This window comes from Cupressus sempervirens, chromosome 11 (genome assembly GCF_028749045.1).
Source record: "Cupressus sempervirens isolate cs-2001-9-10 chromosome 11, ASM2874904v1, whole genome shotgun sequence".
NCBI lineage: Eukaryota > Viridiplantae > Streptophyta > Pinopsida > Cupressales > Cupressaceae > Cupressus > Cupressus sempervirens.
Window position 1 is genome coordinate 569638117 of NC_143128.1, and position 19287 is coordinate 569657403.

Below are 19287 nucleotides of genomic sequence, written 5' to 3' on the forward strand. Positions count from 1 at the left end.
GAACCCAAAGGCCCGATTTGCAAGTACGGGTATGGTCATATTTCGATCTGATTAATTCATTTTTCGGATCAATTTAATTGTGCGATTTTGGTATTTTTTCTTTGTATTTTCGAGATATTTTTCGGAATTATTGGCGTAGAGAAATTTTTTTTGCAGCACTGGGTCGTCACACCCCAGCCCGCAGATTATTTGATTTATTTTCGAAAGGTTCATTTAAATATTATTCTTGCGGACGCACAATATTTTCCCACTGCCGTTGATCAAACATTGGCGGCCAAATCTCTATTTTCGGCAAATAGACACCGTTGATCGGCAGACATTCACAACCTACCGGTGATCACAGTCGACCGGCAGTGCTTCCATAACCGGCGGGTGAGATCCGACCACCATCCCAATTTTCTTGCCGGCCCCAAAGACTGCACCGGCTTATTTGCTTTGGTATTGTTGTGCCTTGCTTTTAAACAGCAAGCAATATCCGCTCACAGCGCATGTGGGATAAAACCCACATTGCCGACGATCGGAAACTTGTTTCCAGCCACTGCTTCCGCTCCTCTGGCGTCGGCAAAAGAAACTGGCGGCCACTGCATCTGCCCACCCCTGACACGCGGCGGAAACTCATTCGTCGACCTGCCCAATCATCGGTGACTGTACCTGCAGTAGTCAGCATCCACGTCTGCACCGTACAACCGCGTCATCATCGGACACGTCAGCTTCCGTACTAACACGCAGGAGGACATGCCAGTTTGTTCGTACATTCCGTACAGGCGATGTCAGCATCCGTACAAGGTGACGTCATCGGAGGCAAAATTTTTGCTGACGTCAGCATTCTGCAAGACTAAATTTGACGGCCGTCTAACTGTCATACCAGGACATTTTTGAACTGCTGTGACACCTGTTTGGACGTCAAATTTAACACAGTGTTTTCCTCTGCAGACCCCTCTTCATTTGCGGTTTTGATTTTGGAGCTCGACTTTGAACAACCATAACTTGGTCATACGAACTCCAAATTAAGTGCAATTTTTTTTTATTTTGGGTAAAATTTCCTGAATTTTTCAATGGTGTAGTTAGTTTCTGGTTTTGGTGCTCGGATTGGTCAGAAATTGCAGTTTTTCACGATTGTACCTATCTAATCCTGCTTTTTGCAACTTCAAATGCATCATATAGGCTCATCTGGACTCCTTTTCAGGTTCTGTTTTTTTTGAAAGTGCATATTTTTTCGTCTAGTTTTCAGATCTGGAGTCAGATTATAGTCTTATTTGGATAAAAGTATCACTTTCAGAGATCGGTCTTCTTTTGCATTGTAATGCTACATAATTGATGTAATTTTGAGCTACATTGTAATAGTCCAGATTTCTACTCTATACAGAGGTTGTAATCAGCAAAATCAAAAAGCCTACTTTGTCCATTTTTGGCAAGTAGCTCATTGTAAACGCACTATATATAAAGTGCTCAAATCTTTTATTGGGGGAGGTTCTTTGGTATTTTGGGGGTTCATTGATTGATCTCATGGAGTCTTGTCACATTTGTAAGTTCGGTATTAGGCCAAAGTTGATACCTAGGAACTATTACCAATGGAGGACTATGATAATGGACCATCTAAGAGAACATCTAGGAATGCTTCCTTATCTCTATTCCCTGTCACTCAGTGTTGATTGGACATATATTTCTAGCCTTAATCAATTTCTGCGTAACAGTATGAGTAGGGAAAGCCTTCAATTGGCCCATTTTCCAGCTGATATTTGGTGGTCTATTTGGAGATCATATGGAGATCCATGTGATCCTCCATCTCCAGAAGACTACCTACCTCCTGTCACTCCAGCTCTGGTTTCTTCAACTCCAGATGAGATCACACCTCCAACTCTTGTTGCTCCTACTGATCCTGTTCCAGCCATAGATGCTTCGGATCTAGTGCAGCAGGACACTTCATGTCTTCCTACACTACCTTCATGCGAAGACTTCCTTTCAGACATCAGACAGTTGTTTGTGGAGTCTCACATTGAAGATGTGGGAGACATCATTGATGACATCCGTCTTCTCTTTGAGGCGGATACTCCATCTTTTGCCGTAGTGACTTATTCATGTACTTCAACACTGTTGGGTACTTATGGTCTTCCAAGTGATGATTTCTTGCCAGACATTTCAACTCTGTTCTTGGAGAGTCACACAGCAGACATGGGAGACTTTCATGATGATTTATCGCTTCTCTTTGCTGAGAATGGTTCTTCTACAATTATTGAACATTCTCTACATGATCAATCATTTCAGGTTGGTGTGATTGTGGATACTTATGTCCAACATCTGCAGGTTATCTCTCTTACATTTGAGAAGACTGTTGGTTTCCTGAAGTAGGTTCTACATCCTTCCTTCTTCGATCTGCTCTTCTCTTCAGCAGTTTTGGAGGAAGACATCTTCAGTATCGACACAGGGACACTTGGACATGTTTCAGAGACACCATTCATCATCGAGATTCCTTCTTCATCCAGGGGATGCTTCTCATCGGTACCCTTGCCATTCCAAAGGGGAGGAACATCATTCAGAGGTCATGGAGCAGCTTCTTCATCGGAGCCTTTCTCATTGCTTGGCACACTTCTTTTAGGGGGGGGGGACTACCTCGTCTCCTTCTTCTCCTCTTTGGGGGGGATTATTTTCTTCTTTAGGTCTTCTTCTCTCTCCTCTTTCTCTATTGTACTTATCTCTCTTTTGGAGGAGGGTTTTTCCTATGAGGTTTTCCCTCTTTCTCCGCTTTATGAGAGATTGCATTGCATCATTTTAGCATTGCTTTTGTATATGGGTACCTAACATGGTCTAGTAGCCGGGACCCTTATGCATTAGTGAGCTTAAGTGCATTCCCCTAAGTTGCACGTAAGGGGGGGTGTTGGTGTAAATAGGTATTTACTATTTACACTTTACTTAAGTTAACTTAGGTTAGTGCATTATTTTATTATTTCTCTTTATGAGACACTTAGGAGTTTGTGCATCTTCTACAGTTGTCATGTAGACAACATAGAAGTACGCCACTCTATTCATGCACATGGTGTCTACACCACAGTAGTTTGCATCATTCACTGAGTTGTCATGTAGACAACATAGTTTTTCGCACTCCTAATTTAGCACATGCTGTCTACAACATTGATGTGCGTGTTCTCACCTTTGTAGGCTTATCCTCACATCATCGCACTTACTTCCGTGCATAATAGAGGATAACCCATGTCTGATGGACATGTGCCTAGTTGTTGGACTTATCATGGCGCTGATTTCGAGGCATTCTAGATGCATCTCAGAGGCCTTTATATTGAGGCACTCCTAGTATACTTGTACAGAACAACATAGAGTTGAATACTATACAGTTATTTTGATCATACTTTGGTCTATTTGTGCTTGTGTTTTTGAGTTCCTTGGTCTTGGGGAAATTTTGCCCTAACGCAGATTCTTACAGAGTCAAAAATCAATTTTTGCATTTTAGCCTCATTTCTACAAAATTAAAATTTTCACCAAAGAAAAATTTAAGATTTTCCAAAACTCAAGTCTAATAAAATTTCCCTTCTTTTGAAATATTATTCAAATTTACACAATTCTATCCGGATTTTCAAAAGAAAACGTCTAAGTACAAATTTTACAATTTTATCCTACCAAATGTTGTTCTTTAAAATTTGTTTGGCCTAAGGATGAAATTGGTGGCTCTAGAAAATCAAGTTGAAACCGGGTGAAAATAAATCTAACTCTCTCCCCATTGGCCTTGAAGGTGTCCAAGGCGTGAAATCTTCAAATTTGAAACCTCTGGACTGAAAAATTGCTAAGGCAATCCAAAAAAAGGGGGTCCCCAAAATTTTGGGGCGATGGTGTGAAAACCTCACACAAGTACACACCTACCATGTTATTGTACCTCCACCCATCCCCAAACTCAAACCGGTATATTAGAATTTTCCTGAGGCAGATTCCTCGGAAAAATACCCCAATTACCTAGCCTTTTCTTTCATATTGCACTTATGTTAAGGGTCCCACGGTTCTCTGCAATGGAAGAATGATTTCTTCCTTTTGAGGTCATTCAGCTGCTCACTATCCAACATGTTTGAATCATTCAATGGCTTCTGTGATTCCCTTTGGAAATGTTTCTTATCCTTATCCATATCCTTCTTTTGACGGAATCCCTTAGACTGAAATTTGCTTCTAGAAGTAGATGCCTTTTGATGGCCTTCTGTTAGGTAAGTGAATTGAGAACCTTAATGCAACCCCTTAATGGATCTGCCAAGCCATCCATGAAAAGAACCATGAGCCTTCTCTTTGAAATATCAATGACTAATACTAAGTCTCTGAAAATTTGCACTATAATAAGTCAATTTGCCAGAAAATTAAGAATGAAGACTTATTCTATATTTTTAATGACGAACACTTTCCATATGTTTTTTGTCTTTTTAAAATTATTATTGTTAACTTGTTAAGTCAATTTAAGTGGATGATTTTCTTTATTGCTAGAGTTAGCATTACTGTTTGGCCAAGTTACATGGGTTTAAAGGCATTCTATAATGCTAGAAGTCTACCGTTTGGCATTTGACTTTGAATGATGATTGTTCTTTTAGGTAGCTTTATTCTTGTTTCAAAATTTAGTCCAGTTGTTACAGTTTGCTACTTTTATGTTATTTTTTCTCCATTAATGATATTGTTATTTGTTCTTCACACTATGATATTGCTGTCTCTTAAACATTCAATTTTTTTTCTTTCTACATGAGAGTGTCTTTTCTGGATGATGAACGGAAAAGGCAGAAAGTCAATCATCTCTGCATATCCCACAAACAAACATTCACTATTTGGTGCTTGAGAGTAGGTGATTTCAAGTTTCAATTGCAGGTATTGATGTATGGTTGTCTTTTTATTGTAGTTATGGATGATTTGTCGAGCTCAAGTATAGCTGGTAGCCTCGGCACAGGTCTAGGGGGAATTTTATTTGGTGCCTTTCCATGGACAAGACCAAATTCTACAAAGATGTACCAAGAGAAATTCCAAGAAGTATGCTTCCTACACTTAATGCCCTCATGAATATAATAATTTTATGGCTGCTCCTAATGGAATGAAAATCAGCTTTGTTATTCTCTTTAGTTGGATCTCAATTTGTAATAGTTTGTTTAACTAATTTTTAGCAGGAATCAGGTGTAGACTGTGTCATGTTATTGTATTCATTTTTATTACCAATTTAGTTATATTGTTGTAATAGTTAAACTAGATAGTAAAATTCACGTGGTTGTTATAAACAGTTAGACCAGCTGTTGTGTCTCAAGACTTAAACAACAACCATTGTACTTCAAATAGCACTTCCACTGTCGGGATACGGGTTATCATTTATTACAGTATTAGTATTAATCATCACCTATGAAATAAATGTATCATTTCTATATCCTTGTGCAGTCGTTCTCTACATGTTTTATGGTTTAAATTTGTTGCCTTTGCTTGTAATGCAACTTATGCTTCGGGAGTGTAACTTTTAGAGATAAAATCTAGAGTCGATTCCGGGGACTCAAATATCACTTTGCTGCAACAAATCATCTAGGATTCAGACTTACTTCTGGCGGCTCTTCTACTGTGATCTTGGATGATACAATCTGCATCTAGAAGTTTGTTGAGGACTGCCATTTGGAATTTGAGTGAATTTTTGTGCACTGTAGTTGCCTTGGTTAACACTTCGGAGATTTCAAAGCAGTGGTTGCCAATCAAGTCTCACCATGTTGGCACTTCTTCAGTTGCTTGTATTTTGGAGGGCCTCCACTGAGTCCACTCAATGACCATTAGTACTTGATGTTGCAAATGCCTTATGTGAGTAACATTGTCTCCTAGAGAATTGGAGTGAGTTGGAGGAGAAAGGAACAGGCCTCAACAGACTTAGCTACTGAGAATGATGAAGAATTGGCCAAGTTGGAGACTGAAGTTGGCACCTTGCATTAGAGCACAATCATTTCAAGGGCAAGCTATAGATGTTTGTTCACATGGTTGAAGGCCACAAGAATAGGAAATTAGTGTACAATATCTTTTGAAGCAGCAAATAGAGGAAACACACGCATGCACGCTGCACACATGCCGCACAATATCTTTTGAAGCAGCAAATAGAGGAAACACACACGCATGCACGCAGCACACATGCCGCACGCACACACACGCATGCACGATGCATGGTGCCTACATGACCGCATGCCACACGCACACATGCATGCATGACGCATGCACACACACATGCAATTCGCTAGGACTATTTCTTTTGGTTAGGTTGAAGCTAATGGACCTCTTGGGATGTCTTCTTCCTCAACACTTGCTTGATCTTTATATATGCTGTATCTACCAGATGTGTCAGATGAGAATTCAACTTTTCTTTTGCGGTAGATAAATTTAAACTATATCATGTTATTGTTTATACCTGTCTTATGCCAACTTACTCAGATTGTTGATTGTTCTCATTGCTGGCATAGGTCATGCAGTTATAAACAGTTAAACTGATGGTTGTGCCTAAACCAAACTACCGGTACCTCAAAAGTTACTTCTGCTATTGCAGCGAGGGGTGTCATCCTCCTTTCCAATCTTCATCCTTACCCAATTTGAACCTCATCATTTTGAAACCTGTCAGCATGATTCTAGATGCCAATTTTTTGCCCCTTCTCCAATTTGATTCTCAACGGGTCGTGTTTTTGTCCAAATGTTTCCTTGGTGATCGAGTGTTGTAAAGCTGTCTAGAAAGCCTTTAGTTCTTGTTGCAGAAAGTTGAAACCAAGGTTGAGAATGTTTTCAAGCAATTTTTTTGGAAATGTACGAGTCCATTTGCAATGACAATTTTCTCTTATTACTATCCTCACTAGCCCACAAACCCACAATTTTGCAAGCATATGCATATAATGCACTGGAACTGTATCAGCCCTGTGCAAACTTTCGTAACATTCCTACTAAGCAGAGATGTAAACAAAGAAAGTAGCTGTAGATCTTGAAGACTCTCCTAGCATACAAGAGCTTGTTGATTATGTCATGTTGTTGCCTACATTAGATTCTCTAACACTTAGTAAAGATTGATAAGTAGGAGATGTCTAGCTCATCCTAAGCAATGGATGGGCTAGACATCTAAGCAATGAAAAGATTGATAAGGCAGCTAAGCAATGGATAAGACTGGTAAGACATACACATTTTGCTTTATGCTTCAGGATTGTTGTGTTGATTTCTGAACATCTGTTACTTTCTTTGGCCTGATGATTGTGTTGGTATTGCAAATTCATGATGGAATCATTCAAGACAAACATTTGTTCACAAAAGTAATGTTTTTTTATTTCTCTGAGGAAGAATTCAGATTATGCAAAGCAGGAGATCTGCATCACTATTGAAAACCAAGATTTTATGTGATGGAAGACAACTTCCCTGAGATATTGTTAACACTTGTAACCTTGTTTCTTCTACATTTCTATATTCTTTAAATTATTATGATTAACCTACTGTTGCATGATAAATCTGCCCATTTTAATAAAGGAAGGATATATTGTATGCATTATCTTGGTTCTAACGTGGTGATTAACACTCTGCTAGCAATGATTTTCCTGATTTTATGTGCTCTAGGAGAAATAATGGTCACATGGCCATCACTTATGGGTTTGGCTGTTTGGAATATGTTTAATAAGTTAAGGGAACCTGGGTGTGTTTTGGTTAAGATTTGTTCAAATGTCAATCTTTTCTAGTGGTTTTCTGGTGCTCTATTGATTTCATTTCCATTGTTCCATCACATCAGCCCTCATGTAATACTGAAAAATTATAAGTTCCATTTAGTTGGTCCCATGTGTTAATATTATAGCTTCAGTCGGATTGATTTAATCTTAACATACAATGTTGATATAATATGTGATATATAATATTATCCTACACACACACACACACACACACACACACACACACACACACACACACACACTATATTACACACATATATTATATATAATACATATGTTATATTGTGATTTATATTCTTTATATATATTATTAGTCCCTGCCTTTTTTAAAGAGGCAGGGAACTAATGTAATCTTTTACTCCCCCCCCCCTCTATTAATTTATTAGAGACAATCGCATGATATTTTCCAAAGTTTCGTTTAAAATTTAATTATTAAATACTTATTCTCGTTTTCTGATTGGTTATGTAGCAATTTCTTGGGGTTTTTTTTGAATTCCGTAAGCAAAAAACTCGAAAAATTAAGAGGCGGCTGGAAGTTTCTAGGTTTCTCCATCTCTAGAAGGGCGCAAACGTTTATTGAAGGACTGACTGCCTCGCCGCCATTACGATCCATGAGCTTTTCTTCCATTGCCCCCCCTACAAAGCCCATTCTTGTTGCCATTGCAGCCGCCAGTTTCTTCTTCAATTGTTACTACACTTTTCTGCAAGTCCGCTAGATCTCCAATTTTGGGGCTTACTTGAGTGCCTAGCTTTGGAGCCCAACTTTTATTTTAGGGCTAGGGATTTCGTTTCATTGTCTTTGAGGAGTAAGGAAGCAAGAAGAAGATCAAGCAGTCTGTGAATTTCGCGTTAAATGACGGGAGCAATGTGCCGCAATTCTGCCCCCCCGCACGGCTGTGTTTTCGTTTGTAGCAGGTGCCGGGATATGGAGGACGTGACGACAATTGTGCCGTCGATTTTTGAGCGGCGTCATTTTTTCGATGCTTACGACGGCCATAGCGGATCCCGCGTGGCGCTCCTGTGCAGGGAACCTTTGCATAAGGCCCTCGCAGAGGAGATTCGGGGCATTGAGGCCCTGGGATTCGACCACGAGACCTGGTGGAGTGCTCTTAATACTGTTTCTTGTGGTATATACATTTTAACTAAAAATTAATATAAAAATGTTTTAACAAAATCATTACAAATGGTAATTAAACACTAAAAATACACACATATATCCAAACAATCTATGTCTTAATAGCAAGTTCACTATATTTTAATTTTATTTTGATAGAGAATTTTCTATATTTTTGCAACCAAAATTTTCATTGCTGAAGAGATCACATACAAATTAATTAAATTATTAAGACTTCATTTTACATATAAATTATCAATAGTCCAAAGGCAGGGACTTCAGCTCTCCCAAGAGCTCTTGTTTAATAATGATTCATCATTAATCATAGCGACATGTCTCTTCATGAGAGAAGAGACATGTCTCCTACTCTTATAAGAGATTGGGATCTGCATTTGAAAAACACCAATAACAATGGTAGTGTAAATACATTTGCAGAACAATTCTTACAAATTAACATGGTATCATAGCCAAACTGCAAATCTGAGAAAGAATATAAATGATATAAAAGAAAACCCAACATAAAGAAAGTTCAATGACAATACATCATGATTATTGCTCCTATTATTGATATCAAATTCTCTCTGCAAGTTGATTGTGAGGCATATCTTCTTAGGATGCAATCCTTGTGGATAAATTCTTCTGGACGAATATCTTGTAGACTTTAGTAGGTTATTTCTAGCATTAAGGGCGTCAAATTTGAACTATGTATGATTGGTGGTGAATTTCATGCATTTGAAGACATGGAATTCATCTAAGCAATTCGAGGGTCTCTAGTTGGTGATCCCGCAATAAACAAGTACACCTTTCATTGTCTAGACTATACACTAGCAACCAGTATCACATCATGACACTTGGCAATGAATGCCATACCTTGAATGAGGGTTTAGACACAAAACATCAACAGGTCTAAGGTTTGCAATAACATTTAGAAGAATATAAGCAGTTTGGAATAAGTGACCAGAAGAGAAAGGATATTGGCATTGAATATAAAAGGAACATATGGAAAGATGACCTTTTATTGGTTAGACGAAAAGGATATTGGCAGAGAATATAAAAGGAACATATGAAAAGATGACCTTTTATTGGTCATATGGTTTACTATAAAAACTTATGAGGGGCGAACAAATATAAGAACATAAAATTGCTGCCGCGTGGAATAGCCCACAACAAAGCTTAAAGAATAGTAGATAAGCCACTATAAACATGGAGAAATTAAATGCATGAAGGAAAGGATAGTTGAGGAAAATAACTTCTGCCACCGTGGAAAGACCATTGCAAATTAAAGAAGGGGCACAGGTAGCATAACCCCACCATATCATGCACAATGACGACAACATATTATAAAGGTTCCTTACATTGTCATGAATCCTGAATAGTTCAACACATATAAAGAAAAGATCCATGTGGACTGCCAATGGACTGCATACTTGGTACTCGATGCAAAGACCAAGCAAAGATCGATGGGGGAGAGATCCGTTATTGATATTAGAGAGAAACATAAAAATTGCAAAGGGAATATCATTGACATGTCATACTCTACCCTAATCTACGTGCCAACCAAGTTATAAGGTAAGTATAACTAAGGGAAGTATGTATGTTGTAATACGAAAAGTTTTCCCTTCATTGTTTAAGTTCTTTGCATTATTAATATGTAATAAGGGGAGATATAATAACCTTGGAAATAGTATATAAAAGAACATAAGATATGTTTTATTGATAATTGTATAAAGATTTACTCATATGTTTAATATGATATGGTTGTACTTGATAATAAAATGAAGAAATAATATAACGAAAGCATAGATTAAAATATACATATATTCAATATATGTATATATATTTAAATATCTATTTAAATTAAATATTTATTTGATCTATATTAATTGGAAATTATATAAAGATTATTATGTTATATAATTAGAATATTATGAATTTTAATTTTATAAAAGAGAAAATATTTTCTCACAATTGTAGATTATTGGATATGGATCTATATCAATATAATTGAGAAGTATAATATGAATCATGAGAAATATATTTATATTACTATTAGTAACAGACATTAGTTAAACCACTAACATTCCTATTTGAATTATAAGTATTGTTTGCCTTGATCTTCTTTCGAAAATATTATTGCAAGAAGAGGGAGATTGAGATTAAGAGGGAGCTTGACATTTCATTTGAGACAACCTTGGAAGAGAGGGAGTATATAGAGGATATGATTCAGTCAACCTTCAATGATCTCGGTTCTACTGATTTGGAGGGAGTAAGCTATGTTGAGATGGAGTCTCCAATGATCAATAAATTATAATAATCAAGAGGACTTTGATTCATGAATATACCTTGTGACTATGTGATTTTAATGGGCCTACCCCCTGTGTACATCATTAGGAAGTGACAACTTCCAAATCATGTCACGTACCTTTATTGATGATCTCTAAAATTTAACATATACGATCTCTTTAAAACCAAGGCAAACACTATCAAAGTGAAAAGTGAGAAATATTCTACAAGAAAACTACAAGGATCATTCATGGAAGATACAAATTGCATAGAACAAAATTATCGCTCATGAGAACTAAGTATCACTAAATAGCAAGGTCATCGGGAGACGGGGAGACTTCGAGGTCTCCGGTACTGGTACCGGTACCGGTACGACAATTTTTCAAATAGGAGACGTGGGTACTTGGAGACGGCAAATTTTTTTAATTTTTTTTTAATAGTTTAAAGAGTCTAATACTAAAAGTAAATACAAAATTTGAAAATAGTAATATTGTAAGACTAAAGTAAATAATAATAGTAATGTCACATTAAAAATTAAAATAGACTCGTAGAGTCAAAGATTTCAAAACTCACATGATCACAATATTGTATCTCATAGACATATTTGTTTTTCGAATATTGCATATGATCACCATCATATTAGATTGATAATCGCTGAGATTATCATTACATATTCAAATTTAAATTCAAAAAAGTATAGTTTGATGCTGAATTGCCGATATGCAAACAAAAATGAACACTTTGTACAATAAACAAAAAACAGAAATATATCTAGTATTAGTATGTCGATGGTACTATCATCTACTACACAAGGTTGTGATCATCCATCTCAAGGTCTTCAGCTATCATGCTCTCCAAAAAATCATCTCTCCAAAAATATTTTAAATGATTTAATCATTTAAATTGTCAAATAAAAATAATTTTTAAAAAGTGTTTCTAATGTTTTTAAAGTTATTAATTTATTAAATAAAATATTTTAAATGATTTAATCATTTAAATTGTCAATGGTCTTAATTTTTGCATTATAAACATTAAAATGAGGGCTAAAATATATAAAATTATTTAATATTATATTTTACATTTATATTTTATCAGGAGACTTTGGGGAGACTTCACTTTTTGGTTTAGGAGACGGGGAGACTTCAGGAGACTTCGTCATGAAGTCTCCAACCTTTTTTGAGGTCTCCGAAGACACGAAAAGCCTCCGAGACGCGTCTCGGTCTCTGAGACGCGACTTTTAGGGGGGAGACGGGTCTCCCGATAACCATGAATACTATCACCCAACAATGTTGATGGAATGAGTGAGAATTTTATATTGAAGGGGGGAATAATAACTAATGTTTCACTCCCATTGGTTGACAAATGTTTATACAAAGACATCATTTTATTTGATACATATGGATTGCCATTGGAGCAACTTGTATCAAGAAATGTGCAGATAAGTATTTATTATCCTTGAGTAATATATTTACTTGCTTATGGTAGTCTCTCACTTATTTGTAATTCTACACACACTATAAGAGTTATTTGCCTTGATCTTTTCCATTGTATCTAAAGTTGATCTTGTAGAAAAAGAAGAATGACACATCAGATAGCTTATGGCAGTAGCTTAAAAGAAGTTGTGATCAGGTTGGATAAAGTGAGGCTCTTGAAGCAAATATCTCTGGTGATTGAGATTATGAGTATCCTTCTACATCAAGAGGGAGTATGACACTCATTTGAAGGCAATACATGATCTTAGAAGATTAATATTCAGAAGGAGTCTAGAAATACATGTGTGTGACTGCATGATTTTGATGGGCCCACTCTTGAGTACATCATGAGGAAGTATTAACTTATCACCAGAAAGTTAGAAGATTGATATCAGATTTAGAGGGAGTTCGAAAGGCATCCTTGGGTGAAGAGAGCTTCTCAAAGGGAGTAACCACAAGACCTAACTTCCCAGGATCATTGTTCAGAGGGAGAAATTTTGAGATGCAATCTTTTGTGGATGATATCTTCTCTATAAAGAGAAGTTGTACGTGAGATTCTTTGTAATGTGCTCTCCTCTATGAGAGAGAAGTTTGAGGTGAAAACCTTTGTTCCACCCTCTAGTAACAGCTATGGTGGGTCCACCCTCTGACTTGGTTCATGATGGCTATCATGTGAGTTACTACATGATTTCTTTGTGATTATGTCATGAAAGGTGACGATCTTTCATTGATGTATATATTTAAGAGGGGAGCTATTGAAAGGTGACAATCTTATCAATAGCTGGACCTGTTATCATGACAAACTTCATTAAATTGTTGTCCCAGAGTGCTGGAGTCATGATAATGAATAGATGGAAGGTAACCATTGTAAGGTGGTGATCTTATAAATGGTAGACTTGTTATCATGGTTCTTCAGGCCGGATCTTGTCGGACACCATGAAAGTTGCTATGGTTCTTTGGGCCGGATCTTGCCGGACACCATAACTTAAATCTATTATAGATCTTGTATTATATATGCTTCAATTCCCGCTTTGCTAAAGAGGGAGTGTTGAAAAATTTAGCCTCATTGTGAATCGAAGCCAATTCGATATGTGACATATGTTAATGTGTGTGTGTGTGTGTGTGTGTGTTGATGGATTTATGTTGATATCCTTATATATGTCATTCTAGGAATATCATACTGAGACGATACACCTCCATATGCTTGAGAGCATAATGTGTTCCATATCAAATCCTCCCTATCTAAGAGGGAGTGTTAAGATTATACCTTCAGTCAGATTGATTCAATCTTAACATACAATGTTGATATAATATATGATATATAATATTATCCTATATATATATACACACACACACTATATTATACATATATATTATATATAATACATATGTTATATTGTGATTTATATCGTCTATATAATATATTATTTAATAATGATTAATCATAGAGACATGTCTCCTGCTCTTATAAGAGATTGGGATCTGCATTTGAAAAACACCAATAACAATGGGGTGTTCAGGGGGATAGGCCAACCAAGTTAAGTTGCCCCAGGGGCCTGCATGCATATGAACAAGGGCTCGAGTAGGGGAATAGGCCTGCAGGGGCGTGCCTATAGATAGTAGGGTTCCCTACCTATAGTTCCTAGGTGCAGTGGGACCTACTTATTTATAGTTCCTAGGGGTTGGGTTCTGCATTTGAAAAACACCAATAACAATGGTAGTGTAAATACATTTGCAGAAACGATCCATGTTCCTGATCTTTGAAGTATATTCCACCTCTGCTCATATATGGGTTTGACCTTGTGACCTGCTAATTTCAATTGGAAAAACCTAACCCACCCTGCTCTGCATGTGTTTGCCCTACCTCTGCTCTTATCATTTTGAAATCAGTACACATTTTTCTTCTCAATAGCATTTATATCTTGTATGTAGGCTAGACATCTTAATTTCCTAATAGAAAACACATCTTTTCTTCGTCTTGAGTTTTTTTTTCCTGTAAATATTCTTCATCTTAAGGCACTCAACAATATTGTGCTTCCCAATGAAAATACACTTTCATAGTGCTCGCACTGGAAGCAGGTTAGTGAAAAATTAGGCTCGATTGGTAAAACAGTAATTTTAAGTGCATTGTAGCATACGTCTTCTAGCTTTTGAAACCGATTTTAGTTGTTTGTGATTAGCTTTAATAGTGTGTTTCCAGCTGTGAACGTGTCTAGTGAATGCAATATGTCAGACGTGTTGAGATGACCAAATAATTTAGTTTATTCTTGTTTTATGTAATTCTTTCGACTTTTAAGGCACAACTTTCATGAAAATTCCTATGGGTTTAGAATTAACCATTTTATTGTTGTAATGGAGTGAACAGAAAGAAAGAGCTCTTGCATGGTTATGTTCTTTGCTGCTTCTGTAGTATGGCCTGTTGTTAGAGATGTATAGGATCCTTGTAATATATATTTTAAGTTTGAGAGAGAGGGTTTAGTCTTTTTGATGGCAGTTCTCTTATGGCTGACAGAACTGGGAATTCTTTTCTCTTGGACCCATATCTTCCAGGACAAAATTAAGACCAAGTTTTATATTGTTTTTACCTTCTTAGTAGTTAATATTATCATTATAATGCCATGGTCATGTGAACCCAATGGGCTTACAAATTTCTTCTTGTACAACTGAAGGAAAAAAGAACAAGCAGTTGAACAATTAGATGCTAACTGATTACTACCATAGTTGAAAATCTTGCGTTAATATCTCTTGTAGCGCAATATATAACGAGTCAAACTCGACAAAGATATAATCATCGCTTATATCGACGACGATATTTCTATTTTCGGGCCCCAACATTATCAGAAAAAATTACGAAATAGTGTGATATATTAGAGTTTAAATTGGCAGTAGAGTCAACAGAGGCACAAAAAATCCTTTTAGGGTTTTCATGGTTAATAAAGGGAGGAATATCATGTTTTTATGCCCATTTTTGGAGTCATTTTTTGAAGACAAAATATTGGATGCCATTCTCAAACAACATTATCATTCAATGCATTATCGGACAGGATTCTGACTTGTGATGCCTTATGTCACTCTCAGTGCTCACCTTCCAAGCCTTCAGACGTCATTCTCACTTTCAGAAAACATCCATATAAATGTTGAAAATTTGATTGTATTGCCCTAGAACAATAGTTGAATATTGTGCCTGCATTTAATGATTGTTTAAAGTTCATTTCATGCATTGATGAACATTTCCCACTCGACTAATAAATGCCCACATACATCTGCACCTAGTAAACAAAACTAAGCGATTAACCATTGAAAGTGTTAAATCATTTTGCAAGGTTTTCATTATTTAATTTGCATTGGGAAATTTTGAGACTACTAAGTATTCTTGTAGAGCCAATTTATTAGATTAAAAATTTAGGGGAATAGTTAAACTTAGAAAAGAAATTTGTATTGATGTTCATGGTTGACATAAAATAGTGAAAAAGACATCAAATGTAATCATAAGACATTTCCACTCTTAGATAAAAGCAAATTGAAAGAAAATGCATCAATTTCCATTAGTGGAAAAAACATTCAGATTGATTGGATGTACGTCATATCAAGAAAAATTGAATGGGGATAAAGCAATTGCAGCTAAACTCTGGACCATCAGACTTAAAACTAGCAGCTATGTATTCAAATTCAAAACTTCGATTAATATAACTCTAATCAGTGCATGTTCTGCAAATTTGGTGTATATGTGTGTGTTTTCAAGAATATTTTAAGAAATTATATATTTCAAATGTTCGATAAAAATGTCAATTTATTGCCAAATTTTTTGCCAAGATTCTGGCAATTCCGAGTTTCAAATTTTTTGGGTCAGCCGAGATATTGCCAAGTCCTAGTTTTTCAACCTTGATTACTACTTTTGTTGTTTGGCCTATTACCATTGGTATACATATTGCCCTAGACTTTAGCAGAGAAACTACTGACAATATTAGCCTATGATTTTTCAATGGAGAATACTATAGAAGAGATCTTAGAAAGCATTGCTAGTATAGCTAATAATGATAAGCCGATTTTAGCGTCCATCTTTGCTCCCGTTGTCTCAAGTTTCTTCTTTTTAATCTCCCATATTGTTTCTATAGCTGGCCCTCACAGGACTAGCAACAACATAATCCATTTGTGAATCCAAGTCAATCTTTTAGATTGTTAATTCTGACCTATCTCTGTGTGTATCTAATCTATTTTTATGTTTTCTATGGGCTATCGTACTATGACATACATTTTTGTTACTTTATGATCCCATTTTATTGGAATATGATTTAAATAAGATAATTCAACTTATATCAATGATGGAACTAGAGAGAATAAATTTGGAATGAAATAGGTACACACAATTTACGTATGATCAATTAGCTTGTGCATGCTGTTACGAGTACTTTAGTGAGACCATGCAGGAAGGAATGCCAAAGATTAGACAACAAGGTGTGGTTTGGAGGTCCTTACATCAAAGTTCAAACTTCACATTTTGGCTCAAACTTTTTGTGCAGATTTAGGACTTATCTGTTTTTTGGTTTAGCTTGGGAGAATGGTATCTTGACAAAACTTTGACTCATTAAGTTCTTGTGTATTTGCAAATGGTATGCTAGTTTGTTAGGAAGTTGTTATATGCTTATGCCTTATAGCATGACTATGGTTTATAGGGATTTGAAGAAATATTTGAACCTGAAATAAAAGGGGCAATTATCTTGTGGATTCATTAAAATAACTATCTAAAAGTTGAAATTGTTAAGAGCAAAATTCATTATTGTGTTAACAATGCACTCCTCAATGGAGTTTACAGGTGCTATTTATAGTGTAGTTTAAAAATAGACTAAATTAATAAAAACTAAGCCTGAATGACCATTAACTAAGGTTCTAGACAAAGATAAGATAAATTTATTAATGTCCAACAAGAGACCACAAGGGGAAGAACAAGCCAAATTTAGCAAGAACTTAGTATACTGAATTAATACCCTCCCTTAATGGTTATTCTATCAACTACCCTGCAGAAGACAATACATGTCTTGTGTTGAGACCCTTCTTGGATCTGCAAAATGTCAATGACCAGGATTAGACAAAAAAAACAAACAAGGTTGTCCCTTTTTTCAGAATGGTATAGATCTAGAGATAAGAGCATTCTGTAGACTTTACCACTGAGATGAGTCTGTTGTGAACCCTCCTAGAATCAATAAAGATCTAACCAGAAATCACCACAAAACATCCAACCTGATGTTGGATAACTGGGATACCCTTCCCTATAGATGTAGGCACACTAAGAACTACTGCCAAACCCTCCAAACTATTGCAAATTAGCTAGATGTAATTAAAAACTGACTGCTAAATATTATGACTTGAAGCTTAGTTACCGGATTCATACCCTAGAGGCCGGATCCGATCCGGATCTAGATTCGTGCTGATCCGAGTAGGATCCTTGTTTTACATAGTGGATTCGTCCGGAATTTGAATGAATCCACTGTGTAAAACAAGGATTCTGCTCAAATCAACAAAAATCCAGCAAGAATCCGGAAGGATCGACAAGCAGGCCAAGGCTTTAAGTGGGTCTAATTTATTTAATATGACTTTTAAATTTTTTTTTTAGCTTTCTAACCCTAAAACAACCCTTTTATTCAACATCCAAATACAATTCACCTCAAATTTTCTCTCTATTTCGCGCTCTCATTGTATATTCGCTTATATATATATATCTAGCTGTATATATATATTCATGAATTCTAATTGGGAAAAAAAATCGTGAATCCATGGATCCGATTCACTTGCCCGAATCGGTAACTAAGATTTGAAGTGTACAAAACATTCACTTTTTTGGAAAAAAATAGTAAAAATCCTGAATCAAAAATAGTTGACATGAAATTCCACATGAACGTTGCATATTATAGAAACCAAAAATGATTTTTGAGGAGAAAAATTGACCAAAACCAAACATGATATTTGAAAAATTGTCCCAAACTAGACATAAAATCGGAGACATGGATTGGAAAATAGAACATTGTTTTTTAGGAAAAACAGTAAAACCTTTCTATAAACCCTCCCAGAGCTTTTTTAAGAAACAATTATAAAAACCCCACAAGTTTTTAAAGGATAAAACAATTATGAAAAGCCCACAAAATAAATTTTTTAATGGGAAAAGTTATAAATCCCATAAAACTCAACTTGAAATTCAATTTTTGGATTTAGAGTTTCATGCCCCAAAAAATAGAAATAGTAATTATGGAAAGAATCATTAAAACCCACAAAATATTTTTGTGGAAAAAATTAAAAAAACCCTAGACTCATAGATTGCAACATCAAGAAATCACAACAAAAATAGAGGACTGCAGAGAAAACATTCTACAGAGATCACAAAGAAAAATGCTGTTCCAAAGGGCTGAAAATCTCTGTTTGCGGGCAGAAAACAAATGCGCACCAGAAAATCATTCTGGAAATAAATCGGGTGATTTGAACTTGCAGGTTTTCACACTATTTTTAGCAGGGTAGTTGATAGAATGACCATTGAGAATTTTTTTAATGAACCTGGGCTTTTCCATGAGGAAGGCATTACCCAAATCGGTTCCTGCTCTGATACCATGAAATTGTTAAAAATAGAATTCATAATTGTGTCAATAATGCAATCTTAAATAGACATTACAAATGCTAATAATAGTGTAGTTTACAAATAGACTAAATTAAGAAAAAACTAAAAATAAAGCCCAAATGATCGTTA

General features: G+C 35.9%; 1 protein-coding gene across 2 annotated transcripts in view; it reads left to right on the top strand.

The window, feature by feature from the left end:
- Nucleotides 1–19287, top strand: part of LOC149530907 (uncharacterized) — a 68842-nt gene that overhangs the window by 47695 nt on the left and 1860 nt on the right. For both annotated transcript variants that reach the window (XM_089810676.1, XM_089810675.1), the window contains exon 3: nucleotides 4877–5004. In XM_089810676.1, coding sequence (XP_089666802.1) covers nucleotides 4877–5004 — 128 coding nt within the window. The remainder of the gene's footprint in view (nucleotides 1–4876; nucleotides 5005–19287) is intronic.